Consider the following 27,779-nt stretch of genomic DNA (forward strand, 5'->3'; position numbering starts at 1 on the left):
TCAGCCATGGAGACTTCTGTACCTATAGCTTGACTGACTGATAATTGTGGTCTAGCCAGTTTGTTTAAAATAGAAATACTTTAATGCCTGTATTTAATCAACAGGTGCCAAACTTTGTAATCTTTGAAGAGGTGTTTTTGAAGGAACAGGACATCTAAATTCATTTAAATCTTTCACATTTTCTTGCTGCATTATTTTTGTAAATTTTCAAATCAAATGTGGACTTCTGAACTAAATCGGTATTGTCTAATTAATACATGCAGGTGTTTGTGTGCAATAGCTTCTGCTGACTGTGTCTGTGTGTATCTCCGTCATTTGCTCTCCAACTGTCACTTGTTCCCTCATCCCACTCTCCCTACTCTCATTCTTCAGGGGATCTCTTTCTTTTTCATTGTCTCTCACTTTCCCAGTCAAGCCATACTCACACAGATAAATACACACTGTCGAGTACTCCCAGGTGGTGAGTGGTTGCTTTGAGCAACGGCAACAATGTCCCCAGTGTTCAGGCACTGTCACCTCTTCTTATGCCGTCTCCCATTCCATTATCTCACTTGTTGCCTCTATGTCCAACCCTCATTGCAAATCTACTGTTTCTCCCTAATATTGCAGCTGCATTTTAAAGTCTTGTGGTAATATCTTGATGCACTGAAATGAAGGCACCCCCCCCTTCCCCTTACAACTCCACGATCCATCACAATGACATAGATTCTGACACGTTTGATGACTTGAGTGAGAGGTAGAACAGCGGAGGAGGCAGAGGGAGAGATTACAACTGTCAGCTTTTATTTGCAATCAATCTCTGCTTTTAAGATTGTAGTCGAGATATTGAGTGTTTGGTAGGTTAACTGGTGAACCGTAAAACATGAAAAAGAAGAATCCTGAGTGAAAAAAGGAGGAGCAGAGAATGACATGGTAAATGAAAGCTCAGAGAGCAGGAGATGCAGGAGAGAGAGGAGATGGAGATTCAGAGGGAGTGGGTATTCGGAGCACAGTGTTCACAGAGAGAGTGACTTGCTGAAGAGGTGTTTTTGCATTTGGACATCTTAGACCATCTCTAAGCCTAATTCAACAGGACCTCTGCACTCCAAAGTCTCTTGCTCTTCTCTTTACTCTCTTTTGTCCTCTCCACCTGCAGCTTGATCTTTTTTACACTGGGCTTTGCTTATTTACCTTTCCTTCTTTTCTATTTTCATGCCCTTTTTCACCCGGGTCTAAATATCCCACCCCTGCTTCTGTCTCCCTCCCTCTTTGCCTTGCCATGTTTCCCTATTCTTCCCTCTCTCCCTTTCTGCGAGGAGAGAAAACAACATCAACGGCTGAGCCACAGTAACAGCACATGCAACAGGGAGCAAGGAGGACCTTCTGCTTCCCCACCTTTCGCTCTGACTCCCGTTTTCCTCAGAGGAAGCTTCTACCAACAAAGACATAAAGATTGCAAGAATGGATTTGAGCTGAAGAAGAGCTGTGAAAATAAAAGGATAACAGTAAGAGATAAAAGGAACTAAGATTAGCCTTTACATTGATTTTAAGATTGTAGAGGAACAGGTGAAACAGTGTTAACAGGTAGTAGAGACTTGAAAAGAGATGCCACCTGTGGCACCAGTCTGACTCAAGACCCGCTTCCTCGATTAATCGTGGCTGCTCTACTTTCCACATACCTTGACCGAATTTGACCACCGATGGCATCCAAGAAGAAGTGGTCAGAGCGGAGGGAGTTAAGGAGGGAGCGTGCGTTCTCCACTCGGGATGATTTATCTGTTGCGTCTGGAGCATCTGGGCCGGGGCGTCCCACCGCCAGGGGGCGTTTCTCAGAGTCGTGGAAGAGGCTCAGCTCCAGAGGGGGCTCCACCAAGAGGGGGGCGCTCAACTCTCAGCAGCCACCGGTAAGATACTTCTAGGATACACAGACCCCCTTGACTTGTTCCCCAATGATCAATCAATCACCTGGGTGCTGGGAGGCAAATGGGACAGGAAAGCCTTCACCTCACATGGGGGGTGAAAAGCTGTTGGGAAGAGTAGATTCCAGATACATCATCTTAAGTTATTTGTTACCTTAGAAAATATCTAAAATCAACCTGGTGCCAACAGGTATTTTATTTGATGCTTGATCTTTCCCAGGAGCATCAAACCTAAATAACTCCTGATTATAATCCCTGTGTTTCATGTCCATAATAAGCCCCATACATTTTGCATGTGAGAAAGGGGAGGGTGTCACTAAGCAATTGTTTAATCAAGGATATAACTGCTTTTATTTATCAATAATGGTAAGATGCGTCATATTTTTTAAGTAGGGATATTTCTGGCTATGGTTTTTTATTTTATGACTTAACTGTACATAGTATAATCAACAAAGTATAAAGCAAGTCAGTTTTTCTATTTTTACAAATATTGCTAATAATATAAAACTAATAAAAGTCAAATTCTTATTAATATCAAGTTTCTTACATGCATCACTGACACTGTGATCAATAGCTTTCAATATATAAATCAGAGTAGAACTGTGTGTTTAAAAAAAAAGAGTAGAAACCTACATGTTTCATTGTTAAACCTAGTTTGTTAATCATTAGAATTACGGCAGTAAAGCTGCGTTTCAAAAGCCTAAATAATGCATTAGAGTTCATAATTATTGATAGAATTACAATTAGAGCCAAAGGTTAGGGAACAGTTCTGACATACATTCACAGATGTATGGTTGGATATTTTTTCTGCTCACAATTGGGTTCTTTGTTCTTTTCTTTCTCTTTTTCTTATTTTGGAAATATTCTCCATGGTTACTGGAGCAATGACCAAACTTCTCTGCAATGTAAATCTGGTAGATTCAGGATCCCTTCAGCTCTATTTTTATAACTTCACTGATGTTTATGGATCAAGGTCAGCATAACTGAAGCTGCTTAATATTTGGCACCAGCAACTGATCTCGGAGACGAGTGGGTTGATAAAGATCCTCAGATGCAGAATTGAGATCCATTTCTGATTTTTCAGTTGTGCTCCTGAAACAGCTGCTACCTTGGTTTGCTCATATAGATGATATTTTTGCATTAGTTACCATAGGGATACTATCTAGTGTTTCAGATGTGCTTAAATATGTTTTTAAGAACAAAAGTTTGATGCTGTTAAAAGCAGAAGCGTGCATTTGTCTTTCCTCTGCTGCATTTATATATGGGTGATGAAGTATGATAAGCTGAGACAGGTCTGCTGAGATCTGTGTTGCTGGCAGTAAAATAGAGAAAAAGTCTCTAATCATTAGATACTTTAAAATCATCGGTTTTCTAGTGTGCATCAATGTGTTAGTTCACTTGTGTGGTTCTCTGTGATCTTGTGTGTGACTGGATCAATAAGCTAGAAGATGGTACAAAGAAATTGGAAAACTGGAAAATTGCAGACATTATAAAAAAAATCCAATACTGTGTGATCTTTTTGTATGGGAATTAGAGCTCAAGGCAAGTATAGGGAGAGTGAGATGATGGAGGAGCTAGAGGTAGAAAACCCCACTCTTGACTTCTAATAATTGACGTTAATGTTCTAATGTGTATTTCTTTTGTTACACCTTTAAATATCTGTATTAAAGAAGTGGCACATTAATTGCTTAGAAAATAATTACAAAGGTTTTGTGAGTTTTATTTTTGTTTAATTTTTAAATATTAATTTGCTAAGTAAAATGTTTTCATGACCATAGTTTAAATGTGTTTAAAGTCAATAATTTGTATATATTTTAAGCCTATTAGTGGTATTCTTTTGTAGTATTGGTAGAAGTGGAGACCTCACATCATTTAGTGGTAGCTGCTGTAAAAGTGTAAACAAACACCATTACAGAATTGATATCCTAAACTTATGAGATCAACTTTGATTCTAGCCACTATATTATTGGACTCCATGTTGTGATCATGGTGTTTGTGGTTTTACTTCTACCAGGTTTCACACTATTTATGTTGTAATCTAAATCTGTTTTTATATACTAGCTACAGTTGGTGTTTTCTTCTTGTTAGATCCTCACTTTTTTGTTTACACAAATCTGCAGAGACTAAATGTGTGATCTTGTGTTTTGGTTTGTGCATTTCTCGAAGTAAAAGCCCTGCAGTTCATCAAGCCATCTGTGCTTCACGGAGACCTTAGAAGAATTCCCACCCCACCATCATTAAAAAAAAAAAACAAAAAAAAAACTTTCAGTTTTTGAAGATTTTAATTTGTGTACTTTGCTTACTGTGTTCATAGTTCAGCTTAGTTGTAATCAGTTTCATCAGAGGTTATATTGGGACCTTTATAGTCTTGACTGTAGATAGTTTTGTCTCTCTGGGGCCCTCTGCCCCCCCAAAAGGCACAAATGCAGGACAATAAGGAGCCCAAAGCTCATTTTGTGCCTTTTCCTCATTGATTGTTTTCTGCCCTTATAAGACTCACTGCTGATCACTCAGTGGTTCTTTTAATTGCCATCATGATGGCAAACTAAAAAAAAAAATTTAATTAATAAATTTACCCTGAAAACACACAACCTCTAACATTTTCAATGTAGCCACTTTTAATCACAAAATTACATACCAATATGCTTCAGAGAAGCAAATGTGAATAAATGGTTAAACATGATCATATTTTATTCTTTTACAAACAGCTTTTTTGTTTTGTCTTAATTTTTACAAATATTTTGCAACCTGTAAATACCCAGTAATTCTATTATGGGTTGATGCATTAAGTCATACAGATATAGTTTTTAGTCATGAGTTTTTTCAAAATGTTTTTCATGGTTTAACTATTTCAAGAGACATTTAGAGAGAACCGTCAGCGTTTTTGTGGTTAGACATTTTACACATGCCCACTTTGACTATTTATTTATTTATGCCTTAAATAAATGTGGTGTGCATGCCACAAAAGAAAAGACCTGAATGCTGACCTTAGAAAAGAAACTGTAGCTGCCCATGAATCTGGGAAAGGTCATTTCAAAACAATTTGAAGTCCATCATGTTAAAGTTAGAAAGCTCACTGACAGACAAAATGCATAAAAATCTATAAATGCATTTTTCTCCGTTAAAGACTTTTATTTTCCAATGGGGAGAAAAAAGTGTTTGAACATTTCAATGTGTTTGGACTCTCATTATAATGAACAATAAAAGAAAGTGTTATTTTACTTAATGAGACAGAAGGCAGAAAAGATCAGAGTTTTATTGGTTCCTCTGGAAACACTTCATCGGTCTGCAACTTTTATTTTTTTCATAATTTATTTTTTGATAGTTATACTGGAAATTATAAGAAGTAAATCACTTAGATCTTACTTTTTCTTGAGAAACATAAAAGTAGAGTTATAGAATGCATTTCAAACTGTCTGACATGCACGAATACTGTACAACCTGAATTATTATGATCCATATAAAAATATATGTTTGTCTTGTATGATCTTTTTGACACAAACAATTCAGCCATTTATCCAGTTTTTAAGAAAGCAAACATGTTTTATTGATATTTCAGGGATCTACCCCATGCTGTATTTATGATGCATCATTAACCCTGATTCCTAAAAAACTAAATGTAACTAAATGCAACAATCTATATTGAACTGGAGAAACCCTTTACTGAATACATTCCTGTTCTTTAACAGTCTCCTGAAGACGATGCTCAAACATTAACATAATTTTCTTTATTTTATGAAGAATTCTTCTTTGTAAAATCCTCTCTGGAGGTTTTACAGGAGTTCTCAGAAAACAACTTTTCTTTTATATTAGCTTGTTAAGCCTCTTTAAGTAATTTGCTTTGGTGCTTTTTTCTTTCCGTGTTGGTTGATCTGCCTTAGATCCACTACAAGTGTTTAAAGATTGAAATGTAGAAACAGGATGGACATTTGTAAATAAAATGGAAGCTTAGAGCTGAGGAATATCAGAATATAATGCAACAGTGATGGCATCAAATATTAAAAATTATGAAAAACTATTATAACAATTCATGTCATGATTTACAGAAATATTTTCTATCAGTAAAATTATTTTCAATTAGTCCAAAATATCCATGTTTAACACCTTAAAGATAGTCAATAGTAACCAACTTTTTAATTCTGACAATTTTAATTATGTAGATTAGAATTATTAACATACCGGTACGCATTTAGGCTTTAGCTATTTTGCTATAACCTACTTTGTTTCATCTGCACTTAGTTAAATAAATAATGTAAAATAGGTGATTTTATTTCTTACTTGTCAGATTGTAACACAAAATAACACAATTGATAGCTCATGTGCAATGATATAATGGCACAAAATAAATGACTTAATGCAGAGTTGTCGTTATTTTTATTCACATGCACTTTACAAGCCTAGAATGATCAGTACAAATACATCTGATTCATATGTATGGCTGGAGATAGTGGTCACAAATTGTTTCTTTCAAAGTCCCCATATTTCCCTCTGACTTCATATGAAACAAAATAAAATATGATTTATGATTAAAGCATATAACATAAATGAAATGATTATTAATTTTCAAAATTTATTCTTAGAGAAGCATATAAACTTGAACTTGGATGTTTTATCTTCAGTCAACTGCTCTCTAAAATGAAAATGCTGCTCCAACTTAAAGGTATTGTGGAGGATTTTCTCAAATTTTTTTTAAAAGACCCACCTTCTCCAAATAAAAAAAATTTGCATGCAAGAGCATGCACGAGCCCATTTCTCCTCTTGCATGCTCTGTTTTACCTCTTAAAACCCACCAGCTCGTGGGCGAACTGATGCAGGTTGGTCTGTGTTCTACTCACCAAATTTTTTTTATTTTTATACATTTTATATATTAGGAAACTAGAGGGTGTTAGCTTTCAAATAATGTATTGCACATTAATTTGGGCTTATAGTTCCAAAGTTATTTGCTTTTCCATTTGGGTATGCAAAATAGGCGAGGATTTCCCAAAATGAGGTGGATGTTAAGAGGTTAAAAGTTACTCATTCAAGCTTACTGTACCCGAACATCCGCCCTAACCCCTAAATCCCTCAATCACTATATAAAGCGGGGAATATATAGCAGACTTTATATTGAACTCACTTTCTCATTGGTCTACTCGTAGTGCCTGTGCCATCTTTACCGCTGTCGGGTAGTGGCAGCCTATGGTGACAGTGGGCCGCTGTCTCTCCAAGCAAAGCATTCTGGGATATATCTGCCTATTTTTAGCCTTTTCATTTCTTCTTATACACTTCATAGACACTTTTTCTTGAGGTTCTACGACCCTCGGCCATTATTTAAAGAACTGCGGTGAGAAAGGGGAGCTTCAATGGCTGTCTGAAACCATAGGTCACCACAGATGTACGCCTGAAAGTGTGCATTCACAGAAAAAGATAGCTAATGGGGCAAGCACGTAGGACGGCCTTACGTACATATAACCAGAGTGATTGACAATTAAGAGGATCACTTATTTAGATGATCCACCGAGAAATAAATATCTTTAAATGAATTGCTTCATTTGGTAAAAAGGAGTTGAATCAAGTTGATCCAACTTAAATTTTTAAGTTCATAAGTTGAAAACCTATAAATAAATCATTGATTATAATATGTATGTATTCAAAGGTATCTTATAATGCTACATTTGAAAATAAAAATGTTTATCAATGAGGTATCTGTGCATGTTTTTACTGTTTGAGCAGTCTGTACCAAAACCTCCTCATTCAGCCCTCTTCTAAACAAGCTGTTTTAGCTTAACAAGCCCTCCCGAAGGTTTAGCAGGTCGATTTTTATCTGCTACGCAATCGTGTACTACTATTTGTTGTTCTACTGTATCACATAATATCCCAATAATATACAATAAATGTTGTGTTTTTTTTAAATGAATGAGCAGTGTAAATGTAAGCCACTGTAATGTAATTCTTAAGACTTTTTAAAATCTTGTTCAGTATTTTGTTTCTTTTTTTTAACAGACACAGTTTTTCCTAAAGTCATTCTTAATATGAAAAGCCACTGCTGGCTCATAAATCGTTGTCCTATGAGGTAGAGTTTATTATAATTAAAGGAAATTAAGCAGCTAAGACAAAGGAGAAATGAGAAAGCTGTCTGGAGAAAGGCCAGTGGGTGGCAGATGGACAAAGACAGATGTGAAATCTTTCCCTATATTTGTGCACCCTCAGCAATACAGTAAAGCTAAAGCAGCAGCGTAACGCCTGCAGTAACAGACCATGATGGAGTGCAATAAGACTTTATTTTCTGTCATTTCCCCAGTGCTGCTATGAATCGTATTTTAACTCTGTGTTTGTAACCATTGTGCACACACCTGAGACTTTCTTTTCACTTTCTCTTAGCACTCCAGTGAAGCTAAGTTATACTGTAACAGATCTGACAATATAGACTGAGCATGCTTGCCCACCTAAGTCCTTAACATTTTAATCAACTTAATCCCTGTTTCAGCTGCAGACTGGTGGTGCGAATAAGCAGGTTATTTGATGGCAGTGATGTTTCAAGATTGAGTACGTGTGTTGAAGTGGGAGTTGACAGACATGCGTGGCAACAGTAACTTTGGAAACAGTTTTGAAGTATCATGCAGAGTTTGTTTTAGCGGGGAACGCGGTGGGAGGTGTTACATAGTGGGAGAACTTGCTAAGGAGACAAAGCCTCTTTAAATACTTATTTCTATGGGATTGTTTTTGTGCTTATGGGAGACAGAGAAGGACACGGAAAACTGAGTAGCCATGGTTATTTTGATGTCCAATGATGTTACAAATTAAAGTTTTACATGACCATGCTTTGCAAGACCTCTTTTGTTGGAGTTTAATTAAGACCTTATCTAGTGTGGGGAGTAATACTTTAAATAGTGAACTTCTAAAACTTTCATATTGAAAGGTTATGATGAACTCTGTCCATTAAAAGTAGAACAAAGCAAAGCTGCATTACTTAGTTTCATTGACAAAATGACCACTGATGACCCGAGGGTCATTATCTGTGATAGTGGAGTAAAAGTGTGGGCAGGTGGTGATTACTAACCTAAAAACTCATGTATACTACTGCTGCTGCTGTTGACTGGAGTTGACTTGTTTTGCTACAGCCACCAACTTATTCTGAACCATTACTGAGTTTGCCAGCCCCTGACTTTATCTGGTTAAAACGCTTTAAGTGGAAAAATGCTGGCAGATATTTTTATTTTTGTGTGTAGATGCAATACCACACACTACTAAGACTTTTTTTTAATTATTTTTCTCACTTTGAAAATGACAGACAATAACACATGCAAGACGAGACTATAGCTTTTATTTACCCCTTCTTCTTTCTCACAGATAAAATGAGTTCATTTTGAGTGTTTCCAGATCCATTGTTTCTCTTTTTCCCTCCAGGTGATTTTATGGGAGGTTGAAGTAATATTAGAGCTCTGCAATTGCCTGTTTCCCTGCAAGAGTTCTGGATCATTTGCTAAAATAGGGTTGTTAAAGAACGCAGTTTGTGTTAACGAGAAAAAATGTAGTCATTTTCATTATGTTGAACTGATTGAATTGTGATGTTGCATTGAGGGAACTTTCTGTGGTTACTGAAATGTATAAGACACAGGAAAAACGAGAACTGCTATTGTTTGTGGTTATGCTGTAATAACACATACTGCACAATAAATATTACAAACCCAAAGGTAAAAATAATTTGATAATGAAAATCTTAAAAAAGAGTTGTGCACATTTACATTAATCCCCCCTCATGAAATACCCATAAATCTAAAGCATAGATGTTAGAGTTTACGTAATTAGTACATATAGTCCATCAGTGTTGGACTTACTCTTGAACTGAGCATGGGAGGTGGGCTAGTCTTCCTGGCTTTGCTTCCGATGCCCATGCCCACCTGTTGTTGTTGTTGTTGTTGTTGTTGTTAGAATACATTTAGGGGTTTACAGTGGAAGAAGTTCTGGTGTGGGTGGGTGCACAACTATTCTCCCCCTGGTTTTCAATACACAGAAGTCCAACATGCTGAACGCTAAATCTGAGCAGGAGGGGGGCTGGCATTGGTCTTTCGGTTTCATCCTCTGACTTCAATGTCTTGTCCATCCGCTGGGATCCGGGAATTCCGCTACCAGTTCCCCCTAGGGAGGGTTGGCCCCTAGACCCAGGAGGAAATTTTATGTATGACGTGTGTAAGAATATGTTTAGTGTCTGCCCTTGTGTGTGTCTCTGTTCAGTGGATGTATATTTCTGTAGGAGTGTAATGGTGGGATTGTGTGAATATGACTGGATGAATGTGAATTTGTCTGTGTCTACTTGTCAGGTTGAGCATTTGCCTACCCCCACCTGAACTCCTAGAGCCCAAGTATGAACAGGGCCTTTGAGTATTTGGGGCTCGGGTCGCCTCTTTATTGATCCTGGACACTATAGGGTGAGTCTGGGGACGCCCATGCCTGCTATTGATCATATTTTCCTTCTGAAGAAGCTTTGTAAATATTTCATACATGAGCTTGCCCATACATACATACCATAGGCATTTGGTACAGGGAAACACACTTATACTAAATACTAAGATGCAGCTACAGATATATACCACCCTGAATAATAAAGTTTTTTTCTAAGTTTACTTTGGTTTTCTGTTGTCTTCTTTTGCTGTTATTGTGTTCTCTTATGTCCCTCTCATCTATAACAGATCTAGAAGCAGACTTTTAGAAATTTCTGTACTTTTCTGTGTTTATTTTTTTCTGATTTGTCTTTACATGTGCTCTTTCCTGTCTATCTCTTTCCCTCTCCCCTTAGATCCTATCGCCTTAGATCCTATCCCCTCTTTCTTTCTCGCCTCCCTCTGACTTTTATCAAGCGGAACCTCATGGCAACAGTCACTTAAAATGTTAGAACAGGCAAGGAGGGAATTATATTCATGATCAACTCTAAGGGAAAAACAAAGATCTACATCACAGTAGGGGAAAAACTTTCATCAGTTCAACTGGCCTATGTGGAATCCTCACAAGTCTGACTTTAACATAGTGTCTATATGCCTGAACAGTTCCAATGCAAAGATTGAACATTTTATATTAAATAAGTGTATTTCTTCTCTGAGCAAATAGCTAAGACAATTTACCAACTAAATTAAAGGCTTTATTTAGTTGGTAAATTTATTTAAACAACTCCATTATTCTTTAAGTGTGCATGACTATTATTTTTAAAGGACTAAACACTCGTTCCATTGAGAGATTATCCCATTGGCCTGGTTAAATTATTCCAATACACCTATTTTAAGAAATGATGATGGATGATTATTTCTAGTTTGTTTTTGCAGAGTGTCAGTTGAGAGTAAATCTTAACATATCCTTGCAAAGATACAGAAGAATGTGCTCTGTTAAATGAGACCAAAATGGAACTTTATGGCTATGTAAAACGCCATGTTTGTGTTCCTCCCATCTGTCCAAAGATAAACACTGGGGTGAGAATATTCTGCTATGAGGAAGGTTTTTTTTTTTTTCATTTTCTTTTTCAACATGGACAGGGAGGCTAGTTAGAATTTATGGGAAGATACATGTAAAAAAAAAAAAAAAAAGAAAAAAAAAAAAAAATAAAAAAAAAAAAATTAACTCTGTCAGGCAAGTCTTCAAAACTAAACATACATGACCAGTTAAGTTACAATGTAAAATCTCAGATCAAAGCATACAGTATTACTGTGTTCGGAATGACCTAGTTAAAGTCCAGGCCTCAATCCAATGGTGAAACTAGGGCAACACTGCCTGTTTACAGACACTCTCCATCAAACCTGACCGAATGGGAACTATTTTGCACAAAAAATGGAAGAAGATTAGTTTGTTGATTCTCAAAGCTGGTAGAGTAATACTGCAAAAGACTTGGAGCTCTAATACGGGTAAAAAAAAAAAAATCTACAAAAGTCTTCTAGTGGATAACTGTAAATGTACATGCCATTTTTGTTAAAGATCATGTACCTCTCTAGTTCTATTAGTTACATAAATTTTTGTTTTTGTTGATGTAATGTAATAAAACAAACAAATGTGAAAGGGATGTGAAAAGTTTTGATAGGCGTTTTAAGTGGAGCTTAAACAGTCTAAACTGAATCTAAACTGCTATTATCACAAAAAATTAGCATTGTAAAACATTAGGGTAAGGTGGAGTTATTCACACACACAGCATGGTGATGTGCCAAATTCATGCAGAGACTCTCACAAAACAGACCTTATTTCAGTCGCTCCACTTATGGATCTGTCAGATTACCGCCGTCGCTTCCTGATCAAAGCTCTTCTAAAACCTTTTCCGAGCCGCCTTGCTCTGAATTTCCTCTGCTAATTTCTGCTACAGAGGAAAAGAGGTGAAGAGACAGAGCAGACAAAAATGTGTTAAGCATTGCTCAGTCATGCCTCTCTCCAAAACAGCTTCCATCAGACAGCCCACATTAAATTACTACGTACTTCTTTTGTGTGTGCTGCATTTAATTGTAGCTTTATTTTTTTTTCCTTTAGCGGGTTTTTAATTATTTAGTTTTTTCTTTTTTTACATTGTCTCATAATTATAAAACTAGGGATTATCTTTCTTATTGATAATTCTTAATTAGCAGTAACTATGGAAGTGATGAATTCATTTTAAAAATGTTCCGATTAAAAAAAAAAACATCTGTTAAACCAAACTTTAGTTCAGCGCTTAGGTGAAATACCTCTCTGTATTTATAAAATCAATACAACCAATCTGTGTCTCTCTAGTCAGATTAATAACTGCTGGTGACAGGTAAAATCAGATCTGCTTTCTCAGTCTTATCCAGGTTTTATACTCTGAAGACCCCGCCCCTCTCATCTAACCGTTCAAAGAGTCTTCTGGATTAATAATTACCTTCTAAATTAGTTAATCTGCCACTATCCCCTGCTGAGCTCACACGTCTCATCCTGTAATCAAAGTGGAAACCAGCTAAACATAATTGGCTCTTGCTCAATGATTGAGTTCAATTAAAGCGTATTATTAAGCTTTATAGAAGTTTTATATTTTTTTTATGAAAGCAAAAGGGCTGGCATACCTCCACACTAGTTTTCTGCAGTAAACACTGCAATTTTCCCCTTTTATGGAGGCTGTTTTATGTAGAAACTGAACATTCAGCCTCCACTGACAAGGCTCTTGCCAAATCCCGAATTACAGAAACATTTTAATAGGAAGCTCTATCTTTTTTATGTAAATCTAGACATTTCTATGAATGTAAATGTAGTCATGTTTGAAAAGAAAGCTGCTGATCTGAAACCTGTGCTGCTTGCTACCTTTGAACTGTGGCTTTGAAGATCCACTGAGCTCTGGGCTTTGAGGATGAGTGGAACCTGATGCGTATTACCTGGTGTAGACAGTTATGCTGTTGATCCCCATAAAATCTATAACCATGTACTTGTTTGCCACAGGGGTGTGGGGCCAGATTTGGTACCCTCGCCTCAAGTATTGTAACATGTACAGTTTTGATCAGACTTGGTTTGTATGTTTAATCGCTTAAGGATCCACATGTGGAAAGAGGTGTATGTTAATTAAGTATATTTTCTTTGTTACAGTACCTCAGCCTTTTTTTTTTAATTATCTGTACTTTACAGGGTACTTTTTTTTAGTAACTACTTTTATTTAAGCACATTAGAGACATACAAATTGTAGCTAAAATTCTTTGCTACATATTATATAATGTATATAATGTATATTTACCAAATATTTACCAAAATATGTAAATGAATCCAAATTAACCCTGGGAGTATTTTTTAATGCAGAATTTGCTTGTGAACAAGATAAGAAGAAGTGCTCTCTGTTTGTATTGGTCCACACTCCCTACTTGTCGTTGGTGTAAAGCACAACATTGTTTTTTTTGGGGGTTTTTTTTGCCTGTATTTCTCTTTAAAACCGGAAATCTTAATTTATTTTATTTCTTTAGAGGGGTGAAAAAGTTAATTACTAAATTTGATTCTAAATATTGTTCTAGAAGTGAAACCATTCTGTGTTTTTGGTAGTAAAATGTTAGGAAATTTATTTTGCTTTACTTCTAAGTTATATTTTGACATAATGCACCTTATTTTTTTTTTCTCTCTACACATTTAAGACACATTTCATTGCATTTATAGAGAAGGCGCTTTTGTTTTCCTTAAGCAGGTGGCTAAATTGTGGATGCATTCATGCTACACAATGGTTTTAGCGTTATTCTAAGTTATGATAGAAAGAAATGTTTGAATATCATATTTTCTAAGGGAAAATTCTACCTCTATTTTTTACCCAATTGAAGTAAAGGAAACAGCAGAAAACAGTTTGCTTCACTTCTTTTCATGTACAATAATATTATGCACTTTTACTTTCTCAATTTCCTGATTTTCACATTTTTTCTTTCTTATCAGGGACTTTCACTTTCATCAAGTAATTTTCTGTGAAGATATGTTTACATTAAAGCTGACTGTTAAATGGCCCCAACTTCAGCTTCTTTGAAAACTGACTACCTTTGATAGTTTTGAAACCAATAAACTTATGCAGTTTTACTCCACCCCACCACCCACCAGAAGAAAAAAATTATGGTAGTTACTTTTTTAAATGCAAAGTTTTTAACCTTAGTGGTCCTGTTTTCACGTCGTCACATTTAAGTGGAGACCATTGTTTAATTTAAGGTTTATGCAAAATATTTATGAACCTTTATAGCATAACTTATACAAATTGTTAATGTTTTTAAATTACCAGAAACAGAAAAAATATAAGGTTAATACATTTTGAAAAGTAATCTAAAAAGTAAAACCCTTTTTATGTTTGATGGTTTTTCTTCAGGTTTCCGAGCTTGATCTCTTTGAATCACAGGGTGCTAAAGAAACAGAGAGTTTGCTTGAAAAAATAGGATACCTGCTGCAGGTTGAAATGAGTGACTGTTCATTATGTTGGCTTCTGACACTGAGCCATGTCCGCATTGCTCTGTTGACTCAGAAGATTAGATCGGCAAGCACTAAAGCTAATCTGGAATTTATAGATTTCTGAGTGCTTGTGTGTGTGTAGGTGGGTGTGCATCTTTGAGCTCCAGGCTGACATGGACCACAGGGTTGAGGTATTATCAGGTGGGTACTGCACTGATCTGCCTGTCTACACAGAGAAAGGGGGGGCGTCAATCGAATGAAAGAGGCCCAATCACATCACTTTTATTGTGAGGCGACTTCAGTGATGGATCGGTTTTATCTCTGACCATACAGGTGTTCTGTCATTTATTTCTGCTGTTCTTAACATAAACTACAGGTGAAAACTAATCTGATTAGAAAAGTGTTCATTCAAGAAAACATAGACAACTTGAGAGAGTTAAAGATAAAGTCGCTTAAGAATTTAAGGATGTAACAGTCAGGAAATGAAAAGAAGTAGAAATAAAATAAAATATTAGGGCTCCCTCATTGATTTACTCAGCTTATTTACCCAACAGAGGTAAATAATGGTACAATGGTAGTTTTAAAAGTATCCTGTCCGTCCATCCATCCATCCATCCTTCCGTTTGTTCATTCATTCATTTCTTCAATTCAATCCCACTGGAGGATTTAGAATATAGACAGGCTGCCTAAGGACATGCCAGTATGTCTCTGGACTGATCTGGCTATGCAGAGATAGCATTTTGCTATTGGGCTTAAAGGTTTCCTTCATATCCTTTATATCCAGCCACAGTAACAGAAGTGTGCCTAAAGTCATGAACTGATTGATTAACAATGTTTAAGAAAAAGCAGAAGCTATGGAGTGGCAACCCCTCCCCCATGTTTGTGTTTGCACTAGAAGTTCCTTCTCTTGGTGCATCTCTTGCACACTTTCCAGTAGGTTACACTTTTATGTCTTCAGTAGACAAAATATTTTCCTGTAAGCCTTGATGATGATGATTATTATTTTTTTTGAAAGCAGTGGTTTGTGTTGAGGCTTACTTACAGATGGCATTTTTCCTTTTATTCTTTCTCACTGTTGAATCAATGAAAATTACTAACAATTCTCATGGAACTTTATTTGTTGTATAGATATATATATATTTTTTTACCCTTTTGACCTCTGATTAACGTCCATCTTGGAGTTTCATCTTGGAGTAATTTTTTTGGGTTTGCAGTATATGTCATTTACTTTTTTTCTACTTTTAGTTTCTCATCTTTTCATTCAATAACAGCATGTCCTTTAGCCTATCTACTTTTATAGAGAGGTTGTATTAAAATGATAACTTAATTAAAAGTGATTATTAAAAGTTTCATAGCTTTGGACGGGTCAGCTACCAAGAACAGACAAAATTAGATTTAATCTTTGAATTTTTATAAAATTTTTATAAACTACAACTGATATGTTGAAGTAATTTCTTTTATTTGGAATAAACATCACACCGTTTTGCATTCTCATCTAAGCAAGCAACATTTTAATCAATTCAACCTTTTAGAATTTTTTTTTAAACAGAGCCAATTGTTATTCAGTGGTAGTCTAGCAGGGGTTGGCATATTTGACTCAGCTTTACAGGGGTTGTCTTTCATCTGGGTGACAATTTCCTCTCCACTAGTAACAGCTGCTCTTCCACAGCCCAGATAACCTCCAACGTACAGCATGTTGCAGCTTTTAAGATGGCCTCAAACCCAGCCTGAGGCACATCACACATAGATACAGTGTTATTCTCTGTAATTTGGTAAAGAGGAAAATGGCAATCTGTTTTTATATTGGCCATCACTAAATACTTCTAACATTTTTCACTAAGTGAATCTCCCCCTAAATACCCCATTTTCTAAAACACCCTTGGAGACAATTATTGTTTTTAGATTTGAATTAGTGAAATATTTTCATTAAGATGTTTAAATGGTGGAGATAAGGTTACACAGCTTTTTGTTAACATTAACATATTTTATTACATCCCCAAATTCCAAAACGGCTAATTGTCATGTGATTTTCAACCTGATTTTCCTTTTGTTTCTCCTGCTTGCCTGTGGTTTTCCTCTGCTTTCTTATTGCCTATTCTTGTCACTCTTTTCTCCTTTGTCACCCCACACAATTCTCTCTAATCCTTTTCTCTCAGTCAATAGTAGACAGGTGTGTCTCACAGCAACTGTTGGGATTTTCTCAGTCACACTTATCTGCTTTATTGAAAAAAGAATCAAACTGAAAAATAAATCACTCCCACCAAGGTTTCTTATTAAAAAAAGAAATTGACAATTTAACTTGAGGTGGATGAGTCATAAAGTTGTCATCCAAGAAATGTTTAGTTTTTATGTGTTTTGGTTTTTTTTTTCACTAATTCACTACTTATTTACTTTTCTATTGTCCTGTTCTTATGGAAGAAAAACAGTCTCATTGGAATCTGCCTTTTTTTTTAACACCGAATTTTAAACATTGAATTTTTTTTAACAACAAAAACAAACAAAACACTTAAGTTCTCACCACATTGCAATGCCATATAGTGCAAATGTGAAACAAAAAGGACTGTATTAGCATGTTTGCTATTAAACAATATATGTTTATAAAGCCTTTCACCTTTTCATGGGCGGTCCTAGTCCATTTGGCGTCCCGGGCGAACTCCCCCCATCCAAAAAATTATTCATCACTGTACTTGCATCTTTCTGTCTGTGTTCTTTGCCACTTAGTAATATTATTAAGCAAGCATAATTTACCACGTTTGAATAAATGACATAACTTCCTAATGTTTTCAATATAAAAAATATAGAGCGAATCATTTGGAATCAAATGGCTGTTCTTACACTTCCACCTAGTATTGGACAAACTTGTTGCCTTTCCCTATTTATTACTCTTGGATTTTTTTTAAAAGAGGACACTTATCTCTGCCTTGATGTATGTTAATTAAACTGAAAATTTACTAAAGGATACCTTCTAGAAAAAGAAATAAAACAAGAATCTGTAATTGAATAATTAAACAGATGATACTATTTCCATATCAGAATTCAATCTGGAGATCTAAGGATCTGTAATTCATCCATTAGTGCTAAATTTGACCCATTTCATGATTTAGTAATTGGATAACTACCTTTAAAAATAAAAAAAACCCACAAACAAATCTTTTTTTTTTTTACATTATATATCTATAAGTCCTACACAGTTGCAAGACTACAATACGTTTTACTTGTAGTAGTTTAAGCTAACTTTAATATTCTCCAGCCTCCACACAGAAGCTTCAGGTGTCATGACTCAGAACAGAAGGACCCAGTATTCAAGGTGGGACAGACAGTGAGATAATTCCAAGTGTTTATTAAAAAATGGAGTGGGCTCTGAATCTGTGGTAGCTGCGGCTAGGGCGTCTATAACTGGATGCTCTGGTTAAAGATTAGTGACCATGACAATCCGACGGAGGATGATTATCCATGCGAGTCACTAACCTTTTTCAGTCCATCTCCATAGAACAGGGTAGGATCCCGCTGGTGGGCTGTCAACCAGATGCTACAGGCACCGCCCAGAGTGTCCCAGATGCTGCAGCCCTGGAAAACATGCAGGAGTCTGAGACCAGGTCAGGGAAACAGATCAGAACAGGAAGGCTCAGAGTTCCAGGAGTCTGGAGCCCAGTCAGGGATACCAATGAGAGTAGGAACAGACTTGTCCAGGGTTCCAGGTGTCCACAGACAGTTCAGGCAGAACATTCAGCTGATAACAGGTAAGATCAGTGGATGAGAGGTAGATCAGAATCAAGAAATCAGAAACACTATGGAATGCTAAAAACCCTCTCTCCACTGGCCCCCGAGAACGAGCACTAAAACAAGAGCAATAATCTGGCCCCGATGGGACTGAGCTGTATAAACAGAAGCAGGAGCAGGTGGATAAGATGAGCAGTAATTGGAAACCGGGCAGATTTATACAGGTGAGTGAAATGAATAATCAATCCAGCCATCAGCGCCAATATCATGACAGTAGATGTGCTGGAAGTAGCCTTAAACACACCGGCAAGAGCGGGCTGTGGATCCGCGGTTTCAGCGGCTAGGGCGTCTATAACTGAAGATCTGGTTTAACAGTTAGGTCCTGTGTCCAAAGATCAGGGATTGTTCTAGCCAGTCAACTGAACAGAAGCAGCAAGCGCTGCCAGAGGGTTCCTGACGTGGAAGGCTGCAGAGCTGACAAGAGACCGGAGACAGAAAGGCAAACTAATAAGACGGGGCAGGCAGGCCCAAATGTCCAAAGGCAAAAACGGATCAGGAGCGGATAATCGGAACACTAAAGTCTCACCAAAGGCTCAGGAATAATTTGTTGCCGATGGCTGGGAAATAGGGAGCTTAAATAGTAAACCGGGACAGGTAGATCTGATGAGGAACAAGGCAAAGCTAGACAGCTGAAGGAAATGAGGAATCAAGCCAGCCTTCAGCGCCAAAATCATAACGCTATCTGCTATACTTCATTTACCTGCCGTCTTTTAGCCACTTGGAGAAGTTGGCTTTCATCATGGCAACATTTTTCTCCTTCCCCCTCTTTTGTTCCCTTTTTTGAACTCCTGATAGCTTCCTTTTATGAGTCCTTCTTTAGCTTCACTGCTCCTCCTTGTAAACACTCGCCCTCTGCTATTGATTCGTATCATCTACACGTGCATAAATGTAGGGACATGCCCGACATGACGTGACATGGGATCTTATGCCAATGCTGCCCTATATGGCAAAGCTGCCTTGGGCAGCTGGACATATCGCTTATTTGGGAGGCCGCTACTGCACCTTTTATACTATGATTTGCCTGTGGAATGAAAAAAAAACAATTCAATAGTAAAGTAGTGATAATGTGAGAAACAAAACCTCTTCAACAGAAAATGCTCTGCATAATTTTGTAAGGACAGTAGTATGCAGAGAAAATGTTTTCTCCATACAATATTGTATTCATCTTCCAGCAGTTGTTTTTTGTTAAAAAGATTAAGCCAGACTGTTGAAAGAAAACTGCTACAGCAACAGTAGCACTTATGGATTCCCTCTAAAGTCTGCGCACCAGAGCTGTATGTCAACTCTGAAAAGGAGAGATTTCACTGAGTTTAACTCCATGGGGAGCTCCTATAGACAATTTAATGCTTGTCTAATTCATTCGTTAACACAGATACTTCTATTTTCAGAATTGCATGTTAAAAATAGAATTAACTCTCCTGATTTGTGGAGTGTTGATCAATGGCCAGAGAACTACAGTGCTTTGCATGTTACTTTTCAGTTGTAATGTTTGTGATTGACACAACACTATAAATTGTGCATTCATATATTCAATGCTTAAATAATTCTGAAATCAGAAAGGGTTCAAACAGAAAAAATAAACAGATATGGTATTCTACTCAGGGCTGCAAAAAGAAGAGCAAAGTTCTTGCTGGACAGGGCGTTTCATAGTTCACAATAACCAAATGTCAGAACGCCAAGACATCTCTAAAGGTCGGAACTGACCAACAACAGAGCAAAGCACACTGCATAAACTCCAAAATAATTCTCTGACTTGACTTTTCTTCTGCAATTTAGATATTGAAAAACATCTGCTCCTTTTGTACTTATAATGTACAATAATAAATACAAAAATACATGTTTTGGTAACAGTATAAAAACATGACACCAAAAATGACCTTGAACACAAAAAAATATACAAATATATTAAAACACAGTATGTTTTGATAATGATAAAGGATGCACTTGGAGTGCATATATCCAGTTATTTTTAAATAAAAACAATAAAACCCAACACATTTAAAGTTACTGAACTGTTAGGTAACAGATTTTTACTTATTTCATGTATGTATTTCAAATAAAAAACAAAAACACTAGGCGGTATCCTCTTGTGCCTTCAGTACTATAAACTGTATAATTGAAACTCATTTACTACTATTTAATGATTTATTAGAATGTGTATAGTTTAGGGGACCACATGGTGCTACAGAATTATTGTATTTTTAAAGACCACCAGTAGCATTTGTACATTATCTTTCTACTACAATAACAAAGGGAGAGTGCCCACAGTTGTGTCACACTTTGTTCTGCAACTGCAGGAGCATGAATGCCCTTTTGTAATTTCCATACACCTACACACTAACTGAGCAAGCTGCAGGCTTTACTGTAACTGACTAATCTCTTGTGATCTCTCTTCTAACCTTCAGGCATTTAAAATGGTTAAAATACAAAAACATATTCTGTAGTTGGCTTCCAATTGTAGTATGATACGCTTTTACACACTATACATGACTTCTGCTTGGATGGGGTCAACCTGCTATATTTATTGCCTGATGGCATTTACTGTACCAGGATTTCTATATGGACTAGAAAGGTGTCAAACAAAACTGTGCAATGTGCTTCATAAAAGATGAGCTGTCGAAATGCTATATTAAGGAGCTCATTTTATGTGATTATAATGGTTATGCAGTAATTATGATTATCAAGTTTTACAATAAATTATTGAGCAAATGAATAATTGCTGCTGCCACAACATGGAGAAGAGTGACTTACTACTTCATTTCTGAATTGTATCCAGGCATAAAATAACTTCTTAAACAGAGTAATTAATATATAGAGATGTTTTTAGGGATGCCCTACTAGTGACTAAGAAGCTGACATTTGTCCTTAAATATCCTGGGGATTCTCTGAACAGCTCAGGCTTCTACCATCAGTAAGGTTTACCTGATGCAAAGCAAGATCCAATCTTTACCAGAGTTATTTTATCCTTTTAGATGTTAGGTGTTTAAGTTATTATTAATGAGCCATACTGTAAGATTTTTGTACGCCCCCAAAATCGTCAGTCCTGTTTTGCTCTCATAGTTCAACATTCGAAAAATGATTTGCAATGTTAGGTTTTGATAATGGCCTACCGCTAATTTCCTGGTAACCTTAACATTTAAATGGATCCATTTATTTTATAATGCATTTAATTAAATGTTTGTGGCTGATGGCTCTCAGACAAAGACTTGTTGGCGAGTTTTACTTTTATTATAAAAAACATCTGCACATACAAAAACAGCTTAAACTCTATTTGATGCATTCTCATTTAACCTGGGTGATGAGTTAGTTGTGCTGAAATGCCCAAGGAGTTTTCCTTTTAAACTGTTAGAACATTTTCTCATTTTTTTTTTTTGTATTTTTAAATTATTTTATTTATTGATTTTATCTATTACTTTGTCTATGTCATTGCTTGTGATAAACAGCAAACATGATTTCTTATGCATTTCTTTCAAGAATGGCTCCTCTTTCCAACTGTCCATAAGCCACATCACTGTATAGGTATTAACTTTTCTGTCAGCATATTTTCCTACCTGAGCTGTAGCCTAGTAGCATCTAGCTCCTCTATAGTTATTTTAAACTTCTCTGTTACTTTCACAGTTATTTCTTCTATGGACCAGATGGTCAGTTTAAATAGACAGACCTGTCTTGAGTAAAGTTCAGAGTCTGCCACCACATAAGATTCAGATCTGTATTCTGCTTCTTGGTTTCTATAATTAATGCTTTTTTGGTATATCACTTTTTGTGGACAGATACATGTTCCATTTAGTGTTCATTTATAAACTATCTTTTGAAAAGAGCTTGGATAGACTTTGAACATTGCCCTATAAGCTCAGCTGGCCTCTCCCCAACCCTTTTTTCCTAACATGACAGCTAAGCTTTGTCATGCAAATGTATCTAAATAGTAACCTAGTATTACAACTGAGGCATTATGGTAATCTGTACAAATCAACAGCTCAGGTGGTTGGAATATGAACGCTCCCTGCAGGTCGTTATTTTTAATTAGTACCATCATTTGACTCTGTTTTCTGACTTATCTGATAATGCAGCTGCTTGTCATCAGTCATCAGTAAACTAGGAACATTTCACAGCACTGCTTGAGGGAGAGTGTCAGTAATACAAAATGAAGACTTGATTTCAGGTATGTGAGCCCATTTATCAGCTCAGTTTGAAATTATTTATTTTAAAGCAGAATGTAAAATATTGAATCTCATCAGAAACAATTAGAGGCAACTCACCAGTGCACTTAGAATTAGAATTCTATTATTTATATAAAGATGTGTTTATGTATTCTGTAAGCTAGTTGTTTAATATCTTTCGGTTTGTAGATTCTAGCAACCTTACATTGCTTACCCTTGGTCGTCATTGTGTATGAAAATTAGTTCTTAATTGGCCTATCTAGTTAAAGAACATAGAAAAAGACATATACGATAACTTTGTTGCTGTATAGAGCAGAATGCATTATATGCTGTTCGACAAGTCACACGTCCTTGCTCATTATATTTTGTTACTATACATTAAATGCAAGGTTGGCTATGTTTACATGAACTTTCTACCACTTTCAACAACTTTTAGGTGGCATCCACATATGCAAAATCTTAATTTGGCCTTGCCTGATTCATGACGGATAAGAGAGAGCTTAGCAACTGTATTAAAACAACTGTATCTGTAACAAAGAGGGCCATAATGATTGATAAGGAGTAGCAGAAACTTCTGGGGTTGAAAAAAACAAACACTGACTGCAGCATCATGCAAGTCTGTATATGTGTGTGTATTTACAGTGCATCTTGTGTACCTGTAGTTCTATCCCACAGCCTAAATATAATTACTCCTCTCCAGATGGAAGAGTGTGCCCTACTCAGCAGAAGTCTTCCTGTGTCGTCGGGGCAAAGGTAGCAGGGGGTATGTGTGTGCAAACATGTGTTTGAGTACTTATGTAGGGCGGTATTGAACTGTCGCTTATTGAACATCCTCCAGGGAGTGAGTCTCACACAGAGGAGGTGCAGCTAGCTGAAAGATAAAGATTTTTAAGGCGTTGTAAATCCAACACAGACAGCTTTGTTAATAACTACCTTTTTACCAAAGAGCTGACAGTGTCATTTTCGGTGTCCACTTGATGGGCGCTGCACATTATAGAAGATTACAGCTGTATGCAATGACTGCTTTTAGCAATACCTTTTTTTTTTCTTTTTTTTGCACAAATGTGAATTTCACATCGAGGAAAGCTTCCTCTAGTGTAAAAAAAAAAAAAAAAGATTAGTCTTGGCTTTATATTTTGTTTGGTAAATTCATGCCTCTTATTAAAGCAGTACAAATATTTCACATATATGACATTACAATTAAAAAAAGCATTATATTTTTCCAGGATATTATGCAATATATTATTATAAAAAGCAAATAATTGTACATTTAAAAGAAGATTTTTTCAATTTACAGAAAATGTCTGCTGGTGGTGTGTTATTCTACATTCATCCCCCTTCCCTCTGATACCCTTAAAGCTACAGTGTGTAATAATTACAGGGATATACAGTCAGAAATGTAACATATTATACATAACTATGTTATTTATCATCATCTACGAGCTCAGCCTCTTAACCTTAATATTTGCGTTGCCTTAGAATTCGTTATTTATAATTACATAGGAGCGGGTCTCGCAGCCATGGAGGCAGACATCTTTGCGCTACGGCAGCGCAGAGCCAACAAACTAGCGATTGCGAGATCGCCAAAACGTCACAACGATGTAGAAAAAATAACGTGTATATTTATTATCTTAAGTCTACATGAAATCTATACCCTACACAGACTAATGAAATACTATCTGTAAAATTATCTATGTAAACAAACCTCATCACTTGAGAAGGTAGGTGATGCGGACGTCGTGGAAGACATTTTGTCTCGTAACGCTCGCCGTACTGTTGGGGGGGAGAAATTATGAACAGATAAGAATATAGCACAACTAATCACAAAGCCGTCCAACCACAGAGGGGCGCAAGGGAAACTGATCAGAGATCAGCTAAGAAGCAACTATTGGCAAAAAGAAAGTTGCTGAACCAACATGTAGAAACCCAGAATGTGGTTCTTCGCAGGGACAGCAAAGTTGGCCGCACTTCACATTAAGATGGATTGAGCCACAGACATTTTTGAGATTAGAAAAGACACGGGAGAGTATACATTTAAGTCGGCTCTAATAATTTATTATAGCAGGCAGACTGTGGTCGGTCAGGAGTCTGTTGAGTTATGAGTAGGTGAATGCTGGCTGATTGAAGCTTAATGGACAGTACCATTATCAGGAGCATACTGTTCATGCAAGTATTAGCCAGTCTAGACTTATCACATGTATCTCTTGCCCTTCTTTTTGGTTCTGATGCTGCAACAAATAAATAGGTGCTGCCAAGGGGAAGTCTCAGAAAGTATTCAGCATATAAGGCTAAACTCTGTATTTTCCACCTTAGCTTTTATTACTCCAAAAATCACATAGAGGGAAATCAAACAATTTTTGCTTTTAGTCTGAAGCTGTCCATCTTCAAGATGGAAGGCCTTGCCCAGCTACATTAGCAATTAGTCCAGGTCTGCTTAGGTTTTTCTTTAATCCATTCTGCCAACCAAAATATACAGCGAGGCCCTTGGTTATGCCATAAAGTGATTATTATACCAGAAAATAGCTGCAACAGACCTTTGTTTTTCTTTATATTTCAGGAAATGGATTTATATTCTGCCTTGAAGCCCCACTTTCAAGAAAAGTTAATATCACAACGAAGAATACAATGGTTTAATGGTTTATAATGGTTTATAACAAAGCACATTTCTGGATTTTGTGAGAGGTTGTGGCAATATGTGACAATTGCTTTTCACAGAACCTCTCAAATCTGAGCTATTTTTGTGAAGAAATCTGGGCTAAAATGTCATACATGCAAAGCTGGCAGATACATACCCCAAAATGCCTGCAGCTGTAATTGCCTCTCCACAGTATTGCCTCAGGGGGGCTGAATACAAATGTGCACAAGGCATTTCAGAGTTTGATTCATACATAAAGAAAGAAAAAAATAACAGCAAAACTTTTTTTTCCTTCAATCACATCTTAGAGTTTTTACATGGCTTGATTTTAGTGTGTCATACAAAAATCCAAGAGAACAAAGTGCTGTTTGTAATTGTAACCTGAGAAAATCTAAAAATGCTCAAGCAGCATGAAAGTCTTATTGAAGTACTTTACAGGAGAGACAAATAAACCCACACGTTCAGGTTTTACATTTTTTATTTCAGAGCCATTTTCACAACCAGAACAAGGAAACTTCTTCAGAAAAACAAAGACCAAAGTCCCCTGTTTATTTCCCTACATACTGTTCGTTGGTTTTTTACTGTTTCACTTGTAACTAAATAAATTATTTTAAATTATTTTTTTCTTTTAGGTATATTAGATTTAATCTTGATCAATGCAATTTAGTTTAAATCTGTCTGTATGATCCAACTGAATTGGCTTGGTAAAGTCCTTTGCACTATATACATAACTGAGCAGAAAATAAAGTCAGTATATTTATTTAATTTAATCAGAGTTTTCAAACAACTGTAATTCATGCTCCCCTTTTAAAATTGCATCTTAAAGACATGACACCAGCCAGGAAATTCCCATTTTCAATGAGTGAGCAGCCTCACAGCAGATCTTTTCTCAACTGACAGGTGGAAATGAGCTCCCTTCACACTCCTGTCATGGTGCAGATGGGTAGTGTCACACGCTTTATCTGCAGAGATGTCTAAGAGATTAACTGAGCTACAGAACACCCACATACTGTTAGGGGATATAAATGCTCTCCCATTTTACCAGTAACACCTACAGTAGATCATGACTACTTTGTCATGAGTAATTTGTTCTGGCATCCATTAATGAACACACACATTTACAAACACTTTCTTTTACATGTTACCATATAAATGTTCTCTGACAGTCCCAAATTACGATGAATTTAGTTGGCATATTAATCATATTAAATGTACTAGTTGTTATCTATTTACATCAACATCTCATTGTGGTGTAAAGGTAAAATGATATCTCATATTGGTCTACAGCTTGCTTCAATAAGCCACATTGTGTTGTTTTTCCTAAAAGCTCTATAGGTATTTTTCTTATTTTCTTTCACATGCTTTTACATTAAAATGTTTACAGGAATATATTTCTTTTTGTTCGTTAAGGTACATGGTTTATACCCACACAACTGAAAGGTTGACACGTCTGCACATGACAGTTTGACAAACCATCTGGTTTAAATTGAAATTTTAGATGCTTTGCATCAGCAGCCTCTCACATAGAGACAATATGTTCCCATCTGTTTACTCAATTCTAGTAAATTGCCAAGCGTGGCTCAGCATGACTAATTTATACATCTCTGCACCAACCAGGTGATTCCCTATAACTATTAGGTAAAAATCTTTCCGTATCTTGTCATGGTGTGCTGTGATTTCTTAATTTACTCAAACGAAACCATACATGTGGGGTTAAAAAAAGAGTGTCTTAAGTGGAGGAAATGGCTTAAAAATTATTATAAGTCTCTGAAAATGATGTCTTTAAGAAACAACCTCTCAGCAAATGCTTGTCCAGGTCGAGATAGTAGGCTGTTAGGAAAAAAACATTGCATCTTCTTAAGTATTATATTGAATGATAGTGTTTTTACCCAAGGCTTATATTCAGAGCTCCTAGTTGTTATTACAGTGGTACATTTGGCACACATAGGGACAAAATATTAACTGTCAACTGACACAAGTAAATAGTCCCCTTCCAATGACACAAGGAAAGGAAGGAATATGAAGGAAAGGAGGTAAGAAAGTGTCAAGGAATTTGACATTTGATAGTACAACACTCATAAAATGCTTACTAATACAGAAATACAGTAACAGACACCCAAACAAAAGAAAGAAATCATCTGGTCAGTTAATGCTGAAGAAGTATAAACAAATGCCCTGGAAACTGTCAAAGACTCCAAGCCTTGGCTTCCCAACTCAAGAGGTGCACCAAGAAATGAAAGCCAGACAAATTAACAGACTGTTCTTCACTTAACCAGCTAAGGAGTACTTCCAGTGGTGGAGTATAAACCCATTAGCCAACCCGCCAGGGCTGGAGACTGAACTATCCTGGAAAGATATACTGGAGAAAGAAGCTACACATAATAATGATGCACAATGGTGAAAAGACCAAGGAACAGATCACACTAATCTCCCTGAACAAGATCCAATGGA

At 36.4% G+C, this 27,779-nt stretch overlaps 1 protein-coding gene across 3 annotated transcripts in view; it reads left to right on the forward strand.

Moving 5' to 3' along the window:
- Positions 1 to 749: 749 nt before the first annotated feature.
- LOC107100450 (transient receptor potential cation channel subfamily M member 3-like) overlaps positions 750 to 27,779 on the forward strand; it is a 185,399-nt gene continuing 158,369 nt past the window's right edge. For all 3 annotated transcript variants that reach the window (XM_015398925.1, XM_015398927.1, XM_015398929.1), the window contains exon 1: positions 750 to 1,883. In XM_015398925.1, coding sequence (XP_015254411.1) covers positions 1,680 to 1,883 — 204 coding nt within the window. In that variant the 5' untranslated portion in view covers positions 750 to 1,679. The remainder of the gene's footprint in view (positions 1,884 to 27,779) is intronic.

Source organism: Cyprinodon variegatus, unplaced genomic scaffold (assembly GCF_000732505.1).
Source record: "Cyprinodon variegatus isolate N-32 unplaced genomic scaffold, C_variegatus-1.0 Scaffold973, whole genome shotgun sequence".
NCBI lineage: Eukaryota > Metazoa > Chordata > Actinopteri > Cyprinodontiformes > Cyprinodontidae > Cyprinodon > Cyprinodon variegatus.